Source organism: Belonocnema kinseyi, chromosome 6 (genome assembly GCF_010883055.1).
Source record: "Belonocnema kinseyi isolate 2016_QV_RU_SX_M_011 chromosome 6, B_treatae_v1, whole genome shotgun sequence".
NCBI lineage: Eukaryota > Metazoa > Arthropoda > Insecta > Hymenoptera > Cynipidae > Belonocnema > Belonocnema kinseyi.
In genome coordinates this window covers 71867581-71882440 of record NC_046662.1, presented here as the reverse complement: position 1 = coordinate 71882440, position 14860 = coordinate 71867581, and the positions used below count along the sequence as shown (strand labels likewise).

Below are 14860 nucleotides of genomic sequence, written 5' to 3'. Positions count from 1 at the left end.
TGAGATTCAAAGTATCCAGACTAGGCAAGATAACCTGACAAATTCAATATAATGAAAAGATTTCCTCTTTTTCCATTATTTTTATCTCTGAATTTTTAATCATTGTATTCAAATTTGAGTGCAACTCTATTTTGTTCACGAATTATTCATAATTTTCCTTTATTAATAGAATTTTTGAAGCAGAATTGCAAGTCCAATCTTGATCATAGTTAATGTTGGCAGCAGTACTTACTACTTACAGCCTCGAAGCTCGTAGAAATCAGTTAGAAATTTCAAACGTTGGACTGAGTCGTAACAATCAAAGTGTCGTTCCCTATTTTCGCAAATTTCTTACAAGTTTTTGTAGTGAAATAGTGATTTTAAGTGGCTAAGTTGTTGAAAATGAGTGAGGAAACTATGCTTTTCACACCCGTGCTAGAGTGCGATGATTTATTGTGCTTAGAATGCAGAATAACTAGTTTGGACGTTACAGATGAAATCAAACTAACTCTTTTCCATTGTCAAATCTTCATTTGCAGGTATTTTCATTATTTAGATTTTCCCAATTATTTATCGATTTAATATTTTGCGTAGTTATTTCACTGTTTTCATCCGACCCTTCCAATTTCCAAATAAATTATGAATTATTTTTAACTCTGTAAAATTGGAAGTCTAATTCGGATTCAAATTTATAACCTCGAATTGCGAATTTTTCGAAGTTTACAATCAATTTAATTTTCAATAAATTTTTCAACATTTAATGTTAAATGTTATAGTAAACTTATTTTGTGGTTTAGAATTTTGCTGATTCTGTTTGTAAGAACTTATTCAATCGATTTAAATATTTCTAGAAATGATATTACATTTTACATAAAATTATGCAAGTTGTAACAGGTTTCATTTGATATTCTTCGAAACTTCACATGCATTTTAAACTGAAAATTTTTCTGTTTAGAAAGCTTTTCATTTTAAATGTTTTATTCATAATATTTTGTTTTATTTAAATTTAATTCATTTTTAATCTTAATATTTCTCTCAAAAATAAGCTTATCGCGAAAATCTCGAAAGCATTGTTGTCGCGAGTTTCAGTTCAAGGACTGACAAAGAAGAGTAGAGTTTTCAACAAAATAGTTAAATTGTAAACCGAACTGACGAGTCTTTGATGAATAAAGATTGAATTTTCAACAAAAAGTGTAATAGTTGATAATTTCGAAAAAAATGTTTTAATTTTCATTAAAAAATGGTCAAATTAAACCAAAAAATACGAATTTTCAACAAAACTGTTGAATTTTCAACCAATAAAGAGTTCTTAATCGATAAAGAGAAACAAATTTGATCCAAAATATTTAGTTTTTTAGTCATAAAGACGAATTTTTTAGAAAAAAGTTGAATTTATATCCGAAAAATAAGAAATACAATTTTTTTCACGAAATAGTTGAATTTTTAACCCGGAAGATGAATTTTCTATAGAAAAAAAACAACATTTCAATGAAATATATATTAATTTTGAACAATAAAAAATATAAATCTTCAACAGAAAGTGGAATAGTTTAATTTTTAACCAAGCAGTTGAATCTTCAACCAAAAAGATAAAATTTCCACTAAAAAAATCGACGAAAAAAGAAATAGTTGAAGTTTTAGTTAAATGCTTAATTTTTAATAGAAAAATAATTGTCAACCAAAGCAATGCAATTTTAAACAAAAAGATTAATTTTCTACCAAAAAATAATAATTTTTAACCGAAGAAATCAAGTTTTAAACAAAAATATTAATTTTCTGCGAAAAAATTTTTTTTTTAACGATATAATTGAATTTGCTTCCAAATATTTTAATTTTTAATAGAATTTTCAACCTATTAGTTTAGTTTGCAACCCCCGAAAAAAATCCTGGCTACGACGCAGAAAGATACCAAGGTATTTCAAAAGATTTTGAAATATTTTAAAGTACTTTGAAAGATTCGAAGGAATTTTCTAATTATTTCAATAACTTGAAGGCATTTGAAATATGTTAGACTATTTTAAAAGATAGCAAAGCAATTTCAACGTATAAATTTGTAGGGTATTCCAAGAATTTTAATTAGTTTAAGGGATTAAAAAAAAAGGGTTTTTAAAGAATTTCCTAGAATTTCAGAAGAAATTGAACAATGTTATAGGGTCTATCAGGATTTATGCCATTTTTAAAGATTCCAGGTAATTCAAAAATGTCTGTTAATGATTTCAATGATTACGAGATTTCAAAAGCTCTCAAGGGATTTGAATAAATTTTCCAGGATTTCATGAAATATCAGATTTTCTGTAATTTCGCGAGATTTCATAATATTTTAGTGGATTTATAAGAATTTATTCAAAAAATTAAGGAATTTGTATAGGTTTTGAAAGATTGTAAAATATTTCAAGGTATTTTCAAAGATTTGAAAAAGTTTAGGGTATTTTAAGATTGTATGGAGCTTTTTAATGCTTTTAAGAATTTCCTTTTTAATAGATAAAATGATAAAAATTTTAAGCGATTAGAACATTTTTTACAGGATTTGACATATCTCAGGATATTTTTAATAGATTTCAGTAATTTTTAATGATTCCAACAAAATTTAAAAATTTAGTTTTTCTTAAATTCCGACTAATTTTCAAGAGAATTAAAAATATAAAGGAATTTTAACCGATTTTAAAGGGTTCGAAATAGTTTATGGTATTTTGTAAGATTCCTAAGAAACTGCCATTTATTTCGGTAATTTAATATGATTTTGAAGGATTTGAAATATTTTAGAATATTTTGAAAGACCTGATTAAATTATCCCGAATTCTTCAAAATTGTTTTGAATTCTTTATCATTTTCTTGACTTTTTTAATTCACTTCAACTCGTCTCAATTCACTCAATTCTACTTAATTCAATGGATTGTTTCGAAATTTGTTTTCGTTTTTGTTTAATTAATCCTGAAATTGTTCAAGCTCACCTTTAATTATTATTAATGTCATTTTTAATTTTTAATTGTTTTAAATTCACTTAGTTTTTTTTTTAATTAAGCATGAATTTTTATGAGTTTCATCGAGTTCTTCTGGTTTTCCATGAATTCAGCTTAATTCACTCCAATTTGACTGATATTAATGGAATTAAAAAAAAAACTAGAAAATCTTTGGAAAGTCCTTGACATTTTTTAAAGTTCTTTAAAATTCCTTAAAATCTTTTGAAATATCCTAAAATTCATCTCTTTTGTTGAAAATTTGATATTTTTTGGTTAAAACTTCCACTGTTTGGTTGATAATTAATTTTTATTCGATATAACTATTCTGCTTGATAATTCATATTTTTCGGTTTAATGAAAATGTTTTTCATAATAATTAAAATCTTATTTGTTTGAAATATCTGCTATTGCATTACTCGTTGAATTTAAAATAATTTAAATTGAAATTAAATTTTTAAACTGAAAATTGAACAATTCTAGTGCAAAATTCATAATTTGAGTTGGAAAATCATCTTTTCGGTTAAAATTTTAAGTCTGGCTGAAAGCACGTTCTTTTTTGGTTGGAAATTGTTTTCTTTCGATTAAAAAATGCAAATGTTTGGTTTAAAATTAAATTTTAGCTGAAAATTCATCTCTTCAGTTGAATATTAAACTATTTAGTGAAAATCCGTCTTTTTGGTAGAAAATTAATATTTGCGGGTTAAAAATTCAACTGGTTTGTTTTAAAAACTCGTATTCTTGTTTGAAAATTTGGGTTTTTTTAATTAAAAATTGAACTAATTTGTTAATTTTTTGCCCGATTTATCATCTGAGTTGAAAAGTCATCTTTTTAATTAAAAGTTGTATTATTTTATTATAAGTTCCTTTTTTTTTGTTGAAAATTTAACTTTTTCATTTTTGGTAGAAAATGTATCTTTATTATTTGAAAATGCAACTATTTGTTTAGAATATCATGTCTTTTTTTGAAAATTCGAATTTTTTGTATAAAATTAATCTTTTTTATTGAAAATTCGTCTGTTTGTTTAATAATTTGTCTCTGTAGATTAAAAATTCAACTATTTGGCTAAATAATTTCTATTTTGTTAAAAATTTATTATTTTGTTGAAAAAATCGTTATTTTTTCATGTGGCTGTAATATTGTTGAGTATTCATCTTTTTGTTGAAAATTAGGCTTCTTTTTCGGTCGGATATGTAACTTTTTTGTTGAAAACTCGTCCTTTTGGATTAAAAATTAATCCTTTATGGTACAAATGTCATATTTTTTTATTAAAACAAAAAAATTAACTTGAAATTTTTTAATTAAAATTTTGGTTTTTTAATTCTGGATTATGAAAAATTCCATGTTAAAAATGTTAAAAGATTCAAAGTGTTGTCTTTGAATAATAATGGTCAATGAAAATAAAAAATTGGCCAGGGTAAAGTCAGAATTTTCAATTGAAACTTTCATTCGTCGCCTTGCTATTGTTTTTAGGCATAAGATACATTTATTAATGTTTCTTCCTTTCCCTCAACAGGAAATTTTTTTTTATTTAAATACTTTAAACTTCAATTTTTAGTTTGTAAAACATAAATAAATATCATTTCAGATATTTCCTTTCTTCTTTTCCTGAAATTATTGCTGCACCCGTTCCACAAACAGATAATTACATTTATCTAATTGCAAAGAAAGAATTTTTCAAGACGAGCGAGTTGCTGAAGTGCCTTGAGATTAAGAAATTGTGTGTAAGTTTTATATTTGCAATAAACTTTATTAACCATTCTTTTTTTATTTCCTCATTTGGTTCTTAAATGATAAATGTATTTAATGAAATTCATATAAAATTTAAGGATTATTTAATTTCCATCTTTTACAGTATTCAGACCCTCAACCAGTTGTTTATGATGTTTACAAAGAGTGTGTCAGATACACTATGCTGTTCAAATTAGCACCTTCATGGAACAAATTTGGCATGTATCTCTGCCAAGGAAAAGATTTCATAATTGGTCATGAGTATCTCAATGCAGTCAAATTTGACGTCAACATTAAAAGTAATCAATCAAAATGTGTATTAATTTATTAATTTTGTAACTTCAGGGTTGCTATAGGTCAGGGGAATTCCAAAAAGTCAGGGAATTTTAAACTATCGAGTTAGAGAATTTTCGATTAACTGAAGTTGAAGTTAATTGAATCATTTTGTTGAAAATTCAGTAATTTTGTTAAAAAGTAATACTTTTTTATTGACAATTTTTGTTGAAATTTTTTAAAAAAATAAGTTTGCGTATTTTTCGTTTAATAATCACAATTGTTTGGTAAAAATTAATCCGTTTTAGTTGAATATGCAAATGTTTAGTAGAAAACCCGTATTTTTAGTTGAAAAATTTATTTATTTTGTTAGAAATTTGCATTTTTTTGTTTTAAAAATCACAACTGTTTGGTTGTAAATTAATATTTTTTAATCGAAGATTTAAATATTTTGTTGAAAATTCAACTTACTTAGTTGAAAATGGAACTATTTGTTAAAAATTGGTTTTTTTGGTTAATGATTCGTCATTATCGTATAAAAACCTTTCTCGTTATTCAAAATTATAATTTATTTCAATTTATATAAAAATTTAATTATTTTTTTAACTGAAAATTTAACCATTCTACTTTTAGTTAAAAATCTTTTTTATATGAAAATTCAACTATTCTGTTGAAAATTCGTATTTTTTGATAAAAAAGTATAACCACTTTAGTTGACACACCATCATTTTTGGTACAAATTCATAAATTTGGTTAAAAATTGAACTATTTTGTTCAAAATTCTTCTTTTTTTTTTGATTGAAAGTTGATCTTTTTTTAATAAAATTCAATCTTCTTGATTAAAAATTTATCTGTTTTGCCAAAAATTTAACCATTTCTTTTTAAATGTATCTTATTTGGTTGAAAATTCATTTTTTACTAAAAATTTAAGTAAATATTCTGTTTAAAGTACAAGATGTATTTCTTTGGTTAAATAATAGTTTTTTTTTTATTGAAAATTTATTTTTCTATTTGGATTTTCAACTTTTCTATTTTTGGTTGAAAATTGAACTTTTGTGGTAAAAAATTCACCTTTTAGATTCAAAACTCAACTGTTTAGTTAAAAAAGAATTTTCTTCGATTGAGTAATTATCATTTTACATAAAAATTAATTCCCTTGGTTTAATATTTACGTTTTTTCATGAAAATTAATTTTTTTAATTGAAAAATAATCTCATGAGTTGAAACATCATCATTTTTTAAAAATTCATTTCTTTTATTAGAAAATAAAACTGTTTTGTGGAAAATTCGTTTTTTTTGGTTTTGAAAATCCATCTTTTTAGTTGAAACTATTTTTCCTATGTTTAAAATTTAACTTTTTTATTGAAAATATGTTGTTGTTAAAAATTATTTTTTAGCTGTAAAAGGAACCATTTCAAGTTGGTTTGAAAACTGATATTCTTCATTAGAAATTCATCTGTCGAGTTGAAAATATATCTATTTCGTTAATAATTAATTTTATTTACTTGAAAATTAATTCTTCAACTGGTAATTTAATTATTCTATTTTAAGTTGAAATTGATCTGTTTTAGATAAAAATTTAACTATTCTGTTAAAAAAATCGCCTCTTGGGCAGAAAAGTAACCTCATTCGTTGAAATGAACTGATTATGGTTAAAAATTCATTTCTTCTGGTTTAAAATGTAACTATTTTGTTGAAAATTTATGCATTCCGTTAAAAATTTGTCTTTTTGTTAAAAAATTATTCTTTTGGTATGAAAAATTAACTACATACTTAATTAAAAAATCCCTTTTTTTGTAGAAAATTTAACTATTTTATTTTTTGTCAGAAATTCGTTTCTTTGGTTGAATGCTAGTTTTTTTAGTTGACAATTTAGTTCTCTAATTTAAACTTTAACTATTCTATTTTTGGTTGAAAATTAATTTCCTTTGGTCGAATATTCATAATTTTAGATAAAAAATAATGTCTTAGATTGAATATTTAACTATTTTTTTATTTTAAATTTAATTTTTTAAACTGTACATGTAACTATTCTTTTTTTTTTGAAAGTTACCTTTGTTAGGTAAACATTCATTTATTTGATTAAAAATTGGTAATTTTTAGTTTAATTCAACTGTTTTTGATTGCGAATTAAAATATTTATTGGTGGAAATAGAAACTATTACACTTTTCGTTAAAAATTAATTTTTTGTATCTTAAACTCATAATTTTGGTTAAAATTTAACTATCTTATTGAAAAATCCTTATTTGCTCGTTGAAAATTAATTTTTTAAACTGAAAAATGAATTCTTTCATTTCTGGCTATAAATGATAAAATTTGGTATAACTGTTGTCACTAAAAATGTATGAAATATTTTTTGCTTGCATTACATTATTAGTATAAGTAAAAATAAGTAGTATAAACATTTTTTACATCTAAAAGAAAAATTTTAAATGATCACGGGAAATGAAAAATTGGTTAGGGAAAAGTTAGAAAAAGTGAGGGATTTTTGAAATTGGGATTTTGTAGCAATCCTGAACTTACGAGGATTTATTTAATAAGTTATTTTCTTATGGATTCCTTTTATAATATAATTTGTGAATTGTAGATATGGAGAATAATTTTATGCAGTAAAACTTGCAGAACTGTTGAAAGCTTTTCTATAAAAAGAAGAAAATATAATGAATTTTTCCATTTTTCAGAACCGGGCATGATCATCAAATTCAAATCCACAAAACTGAAAGTCAATCCTTTGAAAGTGGAAGAGCTTGGTTTATCATCATCGCTTTTGGCAGAATTTAAAGAAAATCCTGATGGTGTAATTCATCTTGGACAACATTGGGCTAACGTTTTACCTAGGTAAAAATCCTTTTAAATACAGCCTTAAATTCTTTAAAAATTATTTCGTACAAAATATTTTATTTATTTTCAGCTTGGTAAAAGCGAGGATTTTGAAAGTTTCAAAACAAATTCCTAAGACGTGCTGTTTTGGAAATTACCAGACGCTTCGTAGGCACTGGCAAAAAATGGTGTGCCCCATAATTTAATTATCATACAATAGTTTTTTTTTTTTTTAATTCACGTATTAATTCAAAATATTTATTATGTCTAGTTTAAAATTCACAAAAATTATTACAGGATGCCTACTAAAAGGGAAAATATAAATTCGAGCGAGGCTCGAATCACCATCAATTTTGTCAATCAAAAATTCCACATAAGTAATTTTATTTTACTATAACATTTATTTCTAAATTTTTATAAACGTTACTGATAACAGAGAAAGTTCTTTATTGTGCATGATTTTTTGATAATGGGAAATAATTCTTTTCTTCGCAATTTACTACCACCCTGTAATTTGTTAAATTTTTAATACTTTTTAAAAAGATAAGAAAAATGAAATTATATACCGGTAAGAACAAAATTTCTGTTGCCGATAATAAGACGTCTGTGGAAATTTAAAGTAATTTATATTTTATTTTAAAATATTGATATAAAGATTAAAAGATTTTAAAATATGTCGAAACAGAAACTGGAAGATTTAAAGATAAATTTTTGTATTTTAAAGGATTTTATAAAATGATAGGAAAATTGACCAAGTATTTAAAAATATATTGAGAAGTTTTGAACAGATTCCACAATAATTTATTTTAATTATTATCAAACATTTGCAAACAATTTCAATACAAATGTAGATTTTTGAAATTTTTGAAAAAGAATGTAGAAGATTTTATAGCAAAAATGTTCAAATAAAATAAAATAAAATTATCTTGAACTAGTCTAAGATTTGTGGAAATTTTTTTTATGATTTCTTATTTTGAAAAATTGATTTTAAGAAATTGTTTAAAAGAATTTGTTTAAAACTCAAAAATTAAGAAAAAATACGAATAATTAAAAAAAATATTTAGAAGGTTTAGAAGTTTATGCATATTTTTTTAAGTTTCAGGAAAAATTCGAATAATTCAAAAAGATATTTAGTAGGTTTAGAAGTTTTTGAAAGATTATAAAATATTTTTAATAGATTTAAATGAAAAACAAATTGTCATTAAGATTTCTGGGAAAATTATAAATGACTTTCTATTATCAAAAATTAATGTTTAAGGAAAATTTCAAAGAATTTCAAAAGATTCCAAAAAATGTCGAAAAGAAAATTTAAACGATATTTGAAAATTCTTCTCTTGGTATAAATTTAAACCTTTTTGATAAATGTTAAATTTTTAATTAATAATTAATCTTTTTTTTTAAGAATTCAAATATTTTGTTGAAAATCAATTTTTTCTGGTTGAATTCAATTTAAACTTAGCAATTTATTTTTCTCTGTTTCACAATCATCTCTTTGGTTGGAAATCCATTTTTTGGCTGATAATGGATATTTTTAAGTTGAAAATTTATGTTCTTGGTTTAAATTTCATCTCTTTGCTAGAAAATTCAACTCCATATTTAATTAACATTTTGTTTTTCTATATTAATATTTTGGGATTGAAAACTTTTTCTATTGATCTAAATTTAAACAATTTTGATTGAAAATGTAAGTTTTATTTGAAAAAAAAATTTTTTGTTTAAGGATTAAATTCTTTTGTTGAAAAATAGTTTTTTTCCATTGTATTCAACTTTAATTTTTTTAATTCTCTTCTATTTATTGGATAATCATCTCTTTGATTTAAAATTGAACTACTTTGTTGAAAATCCATTTCTTGGTTGAAAATCAATTTTATTAACTTTCTTTGTTAATTTGGTTAAATATTCGTCTTTTTCGATCGAAAATGAATGTTCTTGTTTGAAAATTAATTTCTTTGATAGAAAATTCAACCACGTGCTTAGTTAAAATTTTTCTTTCGTTTTTCAAAATTCATATTTTCGGACTGAAAATTAAACCGTAAGATGAAAAATTCAACTATGCTATTGAAATTTTTTTTTTAATGAATTAAACTTTTTTTTGTATCAAATTAAAAAAATTAGTTGAAATATCGACTATTACATTTTTCTTCGAAATTTCATATTTTTGGGTTAAAAAAACAAATACTTGGTTTCAAGTTGAATTATTGTGTCAAAAAATCATGTTTGTTGTTGAGAATTCATCATTTTAATTGAAAAGTCATCTATTTACTTACAAATTTAAATATTTCGTTGAAAATTCGTCTTTTTGGTAGAAAATTAATCTTTCTAACAGGAAATTCATATATCTGGTTAAAAATTCACCTATTTTGTTTGCAATAAACTTTTTTGTTAAAAATTAATATTTTATGATAGAAACTTAAGCTCTCTTGTAGACAAATTTGTCTCTTTTCGTAAAATTGTGATAGTTTTTCTTCGAAAATGCAGCTGATTAAAACAATCTTTTTTGGTAGAGGATTCAACTATTTTGTCAAAAATTCGTCTTTTTCAAAAATAATGAAAAATTTGCATTTTTTTTAAATTGTGAAAAATTTGGAGTTTTGGAGATTTTGAATAAAAATTTAGAAGCGTTTCAATGGGTTTTAAAAGATTAGAAGAGATATAATATTTACAAACAGGCAAAAACGGAAAATAATCGGGATTATCGTGGGCGAAAATTAGTAGACACCCTGTTATTAGCAGGGAAAAAAGGAGCAATCATGCATATATAATTTGGAATCTGACTAATTCCAAAACCATGAGCATTTTTTATGATTCCTTTTTAATAAAAAAGTTTTTTTTCAGTATGGTTACATATTGCCCGAGAGAAGCGAAGGAATTCTCTACTACGAAGTCCGCTTCACAGCTTTTCCAGAGCAAATTTTTGTCTATCCTGATATCTGTTTGCAATCCGAGTATCCTAAAATGGTTCCTTGCAAAAATCAGGGCTTCATCTGCATTCAATTCGTCGAAAGCTTGAGGGATCAAGTTAGCGCTATCTGCGGAAAATCACTTTCTTTCGTCAAATTGAATCCAAAAGAGACAAAAGCAACTCCGAATCCCGGATTTCGTCCTGCAAAAGAAGTATTTAAATTTTTCATTCTAAAATAACTATTCAATCTTAAATATCGTTCTTTATTTTCATTTTTGGGAATTTCCTAAGACTGGAAAAATCCGGGAAATGATAGTAAATTATTTTTTGAGCGGGAATATGTACATATTTTTAGAAGAAAAATCTATCCAATCACTTGAAATATTTCAAGTTTCATATAACTGTAATTATAAATTAAATAATAATATTTTAATTTAAACTATATTGAAACCTTATAAACTATCTTCAATTTTTAAATAATTTAAAATTAATAGATTAATAATTAAATGTTTTTTTAAAGTTTCATTTAATTTCAAATCCTACTCAAATATTTGTTCAACCTAAAATGTTCAATTTTTAACCCATTCAATTTTTTCATTAAAGAAAAAGAATTTTGTTATTTAGCAATATATTACTGTTCATTTAAAATGAGCAATTTCAAATAAAATATTCAAAACTATAACAATTTGAAACTGGATTTTTTGAAATAAAAAGCCTTAAATCTTTACAATTTCAGAATACCAAATTTAAAGTTTGAACGTTACGTGTAAAATGTTTATATTTTTAACATTTTATACTTGTAAGTGAAAGTTTTGAATTTTGATATCTAAATAATAATTGAACAATTATTGTTTTTAAGTGACTTAAAATTAAATATTTAAGCTTAAAAGTATTTATATATGAAAAGAATTTGAATTTCACAATTCTAATTATTTTAAAATAAAGGGAAGAAATTTTGGTATTTAATTTTTTTCAGAATTGGAAAAGAAACTTGTTTGGTTTTTACTTTTTTTTTAAGTTTGAAACTTACAAATATTAGTTTTTAATGCTTGTTCAATTCACAGAGGAACATTTTATATATTTATGATTTTTATTGAGTTTTAAAGGAGTAAATTACGGTTTTTAATATTTTTTAATTCGAAGAAGAATAATTTTAACATTCTTATTCAGTTGGAAGAAAGGAAATTTGAAAAAAGGTCAGAGTGCCACATTTAAACTTACTAATTTAAAGTGACTCAAATGTTTAAACTTAAAAGTATTTATGTATAAAAAAGAATTTGATTTTCACCATTCTAATTATTTTAAAAGAAAGGAAAGAAATGTTGGTATTCAATTTTTTCCGAGTTGGAAAAGAAACTTCTTTGGGTTTTCCTTTTTTATTGATTTTGTAACATACAAATTTTAGTTTTTAATTTTTGTTGAATTCGCAGAAGACCTTTTTATATTTTTAAGATTTTTATTGAGTTGGAAAGTAGTAAATTTTGGTTTTTAATATTTTTTGAATTGGAAGAAGATTAATTTTAACATTTTTATTGAGTTGGAAGGGAATTTGGAAGAGGCCATTTTTTCTTTTTAAAATTTTTATCGAGTTTAAGGGAATATTTTTTTATTTTTCTTCTGAAATGGATCGGGGAAATTTTCTCTGTTTAAAATTTTTATTGTGTTGAAAGGAAGGAAACTTTGGGTTTCAAGTTTTTCTAAAATGGATGAAGCATTTCTTTTATTTTTAACATTTTTATTGAGTTGTGATAGATATCATTTTGGTTATTAATTGTTTTTCTGAATTGGAAGATGCCATTTTTCGTTCAATGTTTTTCTCGGACTTAAACAATTTAAAATTAAATGCCATTAAACGACAAAATACATTTTTTAAAACTTTTATCAGTTAAAGAGTTCAAAGATTTCTGGTTGAAAAAATATAAATCTACGCTATCAGTTTCAGTGTTCCACCATGAAACTAATCTTAAAAACTAATCTTAAAAATAAAAAACACCCTATGAATGATATTTTATTACTTTAAAAATTCGTGTTTAAAAAAATAAAATAGTTTTCTTTTCAGATCAAAATCGAGAAAACCAATTCTCAGATTCTTCGAATGCCATCGATTTATGGAACCGTTTGCTCAAAACCGAACTTCACAAATGGCAACAGCGATCCAAAACTGAAGCAGCAAACGGTAATTATTTTTTTCTTATTTAACTAAAGAGGAATTTTTGGCTTATAATTTTTCCTAAACTGAAAGAGAGAAGTTTGGTTATTTTTTGGATTTTAATAGAGTTGGAAAGGACGACATTTTCGTTACTTTTTCTGAAATTGGAAAGGGTAATTTTTTAAGAAGATTTTTATTCAGTTGGAAGAGAGGAAATTTGGAAGGGAAAAATTTTGGTTATCAATTGTTTTTCTGAATTAGAAGAGGACATTGAAAAAGTGAAATTTTCTGTTTTACAAGTTTATTGAGATGGAAAGAAGGAAATATTGGTTTTCAATTTTTTTAATTGGATGAGAGAAAATTCGTTGTTTTGAAACATTTTTACAGGGTTGGGAAGGACGAAATTTTTTTCTTTTGTGAATTGGAAGGAGGTAGCTTCTTATTTTTAAGATTTTTATCAAGTTGGAAGGGGGTATATTTTTTAAAAAAATTTTTCTGAATTGGAAGTGGGTAATTTTTTTATTTTCAATATTTATATTCTTAATTTATCGAGTTGGAAGGGAGGAAATTTTTGTTATTAATTGTTTTTATGAATTGGAAGACACAATTTTTTCTTTTTAATATTTTTGCAGGGTGGGGGCAATTTTGGTATATTTAACATTGAACATTGAATGCTTTAATTTGCAGTTAAATTTTGATGGCTTCAAAGAATTTCAGTTTTAAGAGTTCGAAATTTAAAAATTCAAAAACCGTAAAATATTTTTCGAACCGGGAGAAAACCGGGAATTTTCTTCTTTAATTAAACGACTACGCTGTGAATGGTATTTTATTTCTTACAAAATTTGTAAAAAAAATATAATATTTTTTTCTTTTTAGATCAAAATCGAGAAAACCAATTCTCAGATACCTCAAATGCCGTCAAGTTACGGAATAGTCTGGCCAAAACCGAAAATCACAAATGGAAACAACGATTCAAAACTGAAGCAGCAAACGGTAAATATTATTTTCGGATATAAGTAGATTTTTACCAAACAAATAAAATGAAACCTGCGCTGAATTTTATCTACATTCATAATTACAAAATTTTAATATTAAATTTTCAGCTCAATTTCCCAAGAGTAAAAATCGAGCCTCCTTCGCCTCCTCAAAATTCGAATTCGGTCAAGCCATCCCAAAACGGGAGCCTTGTTTCAAAATTAAAAAGTCCCGAGTTTTCAAGATCTTTGTTTTCTCAAATATCTCAGTCGACTCCTCTCAGAAGAAAATTGATTATTGATCCGAAAGTCGAAAATGACAAAGGTAGCATAAAGAGTGAAACTTTCAAGACTTTTATGAATTTGATCAAATCAAACGAAAATCCAATTACGAAGGAAAAAGAGAAAAAAAGGTCATTTGTCGACACATTACGTCAGGGAAAACCTGAATTACGTTTGCCAAAAGTCTCACCTCCGCTGAAACGAATTCGAATTTTCGAATCAAATCCAACTGAGACTATCACAAAATATTTTAAACAGCAGAAATCAAGTTCTGTTCGGCCCGCAGTAACTCAGGTAAACATTAATCTTAATTTTTGACCAGGAATTTTACAAAGTTTTAAAAGAAAAATCTATCCAAATACTTGGAACATGAAAATTTTCATATATGATATAATGCAATTTAAAATAAGTTTTATTTAAAATGTTGTTTTTGAGTTAATTTACTGACACAGGAGAAGACTTAAATAATTAAAATTTTAAAAAATTGAATCTGAAAATTTTTGATAAAAAGCGATTTGTGTTGATCAACTGTAAATATAAATTAATTATTGATATTTTAAATTGAGCTGCATTTTAAGTTTTTAAAATTAAACAAAAATTGATTTTACAAGATGCAAAATGATAAATCCTTAACCATACAAAATAACTTTTTAATAAGAAGTTCAAATTTCAATTAATTAGTTGAGTTTTCATCCTAGAAAAACGGATTTTTAAGAAAATAGTTGAATCCTCAACCAAAAAAGATCAATATTAATTCAAAAATTTCATTATTAACATAAAAAGATTAAATT

General features: G+C 24.2%; 1 protein-coding gene across 1 annotated transcript in view; it reads left to right on the top strand.

Annotated features, from left to right (window-relative positions):
* The first annotated feature begins 381 nt into the window (after window positions 1-381).
* LOC117175442 (uncharacterized protein C18orf63-like) overlaps window positions 382-14860 on the top strand; it is a 16922-nt gene continuing 2443 nt past the window's right edge. Inside the window, exons 1-9 of the mRNA XM_033365150.1 lie at window positions 382-518; window positions 4526-4661; window positions 4793-4967; window positions 7624-7780; window positions 7854-7950; window positions 10598-10876; window positions 12724-12840; window positions 13690-13806; window positions 13917-14363. Of these exons, the coding sequence (XP_033221041.1) occupies window positions 382-518; window positions 4526-4661; window positions 4793-4967; window positions 7624-7780; window positions 7854-7950; window positions 10598-10876; window positions 12724-12840; window positions 13690-13806; window positions 13917-14363 (1662 nt within the window). The remainder of the gene's footprint in view (window positions 519-4525; window positions 4662-4792; window positions 4968-7623; window positions 7781-7853; window positions 7951-10597; window positions 10877-12723; window positions 12841-13689; window positions 13807-13916; window positions 14364-14860) is intronic.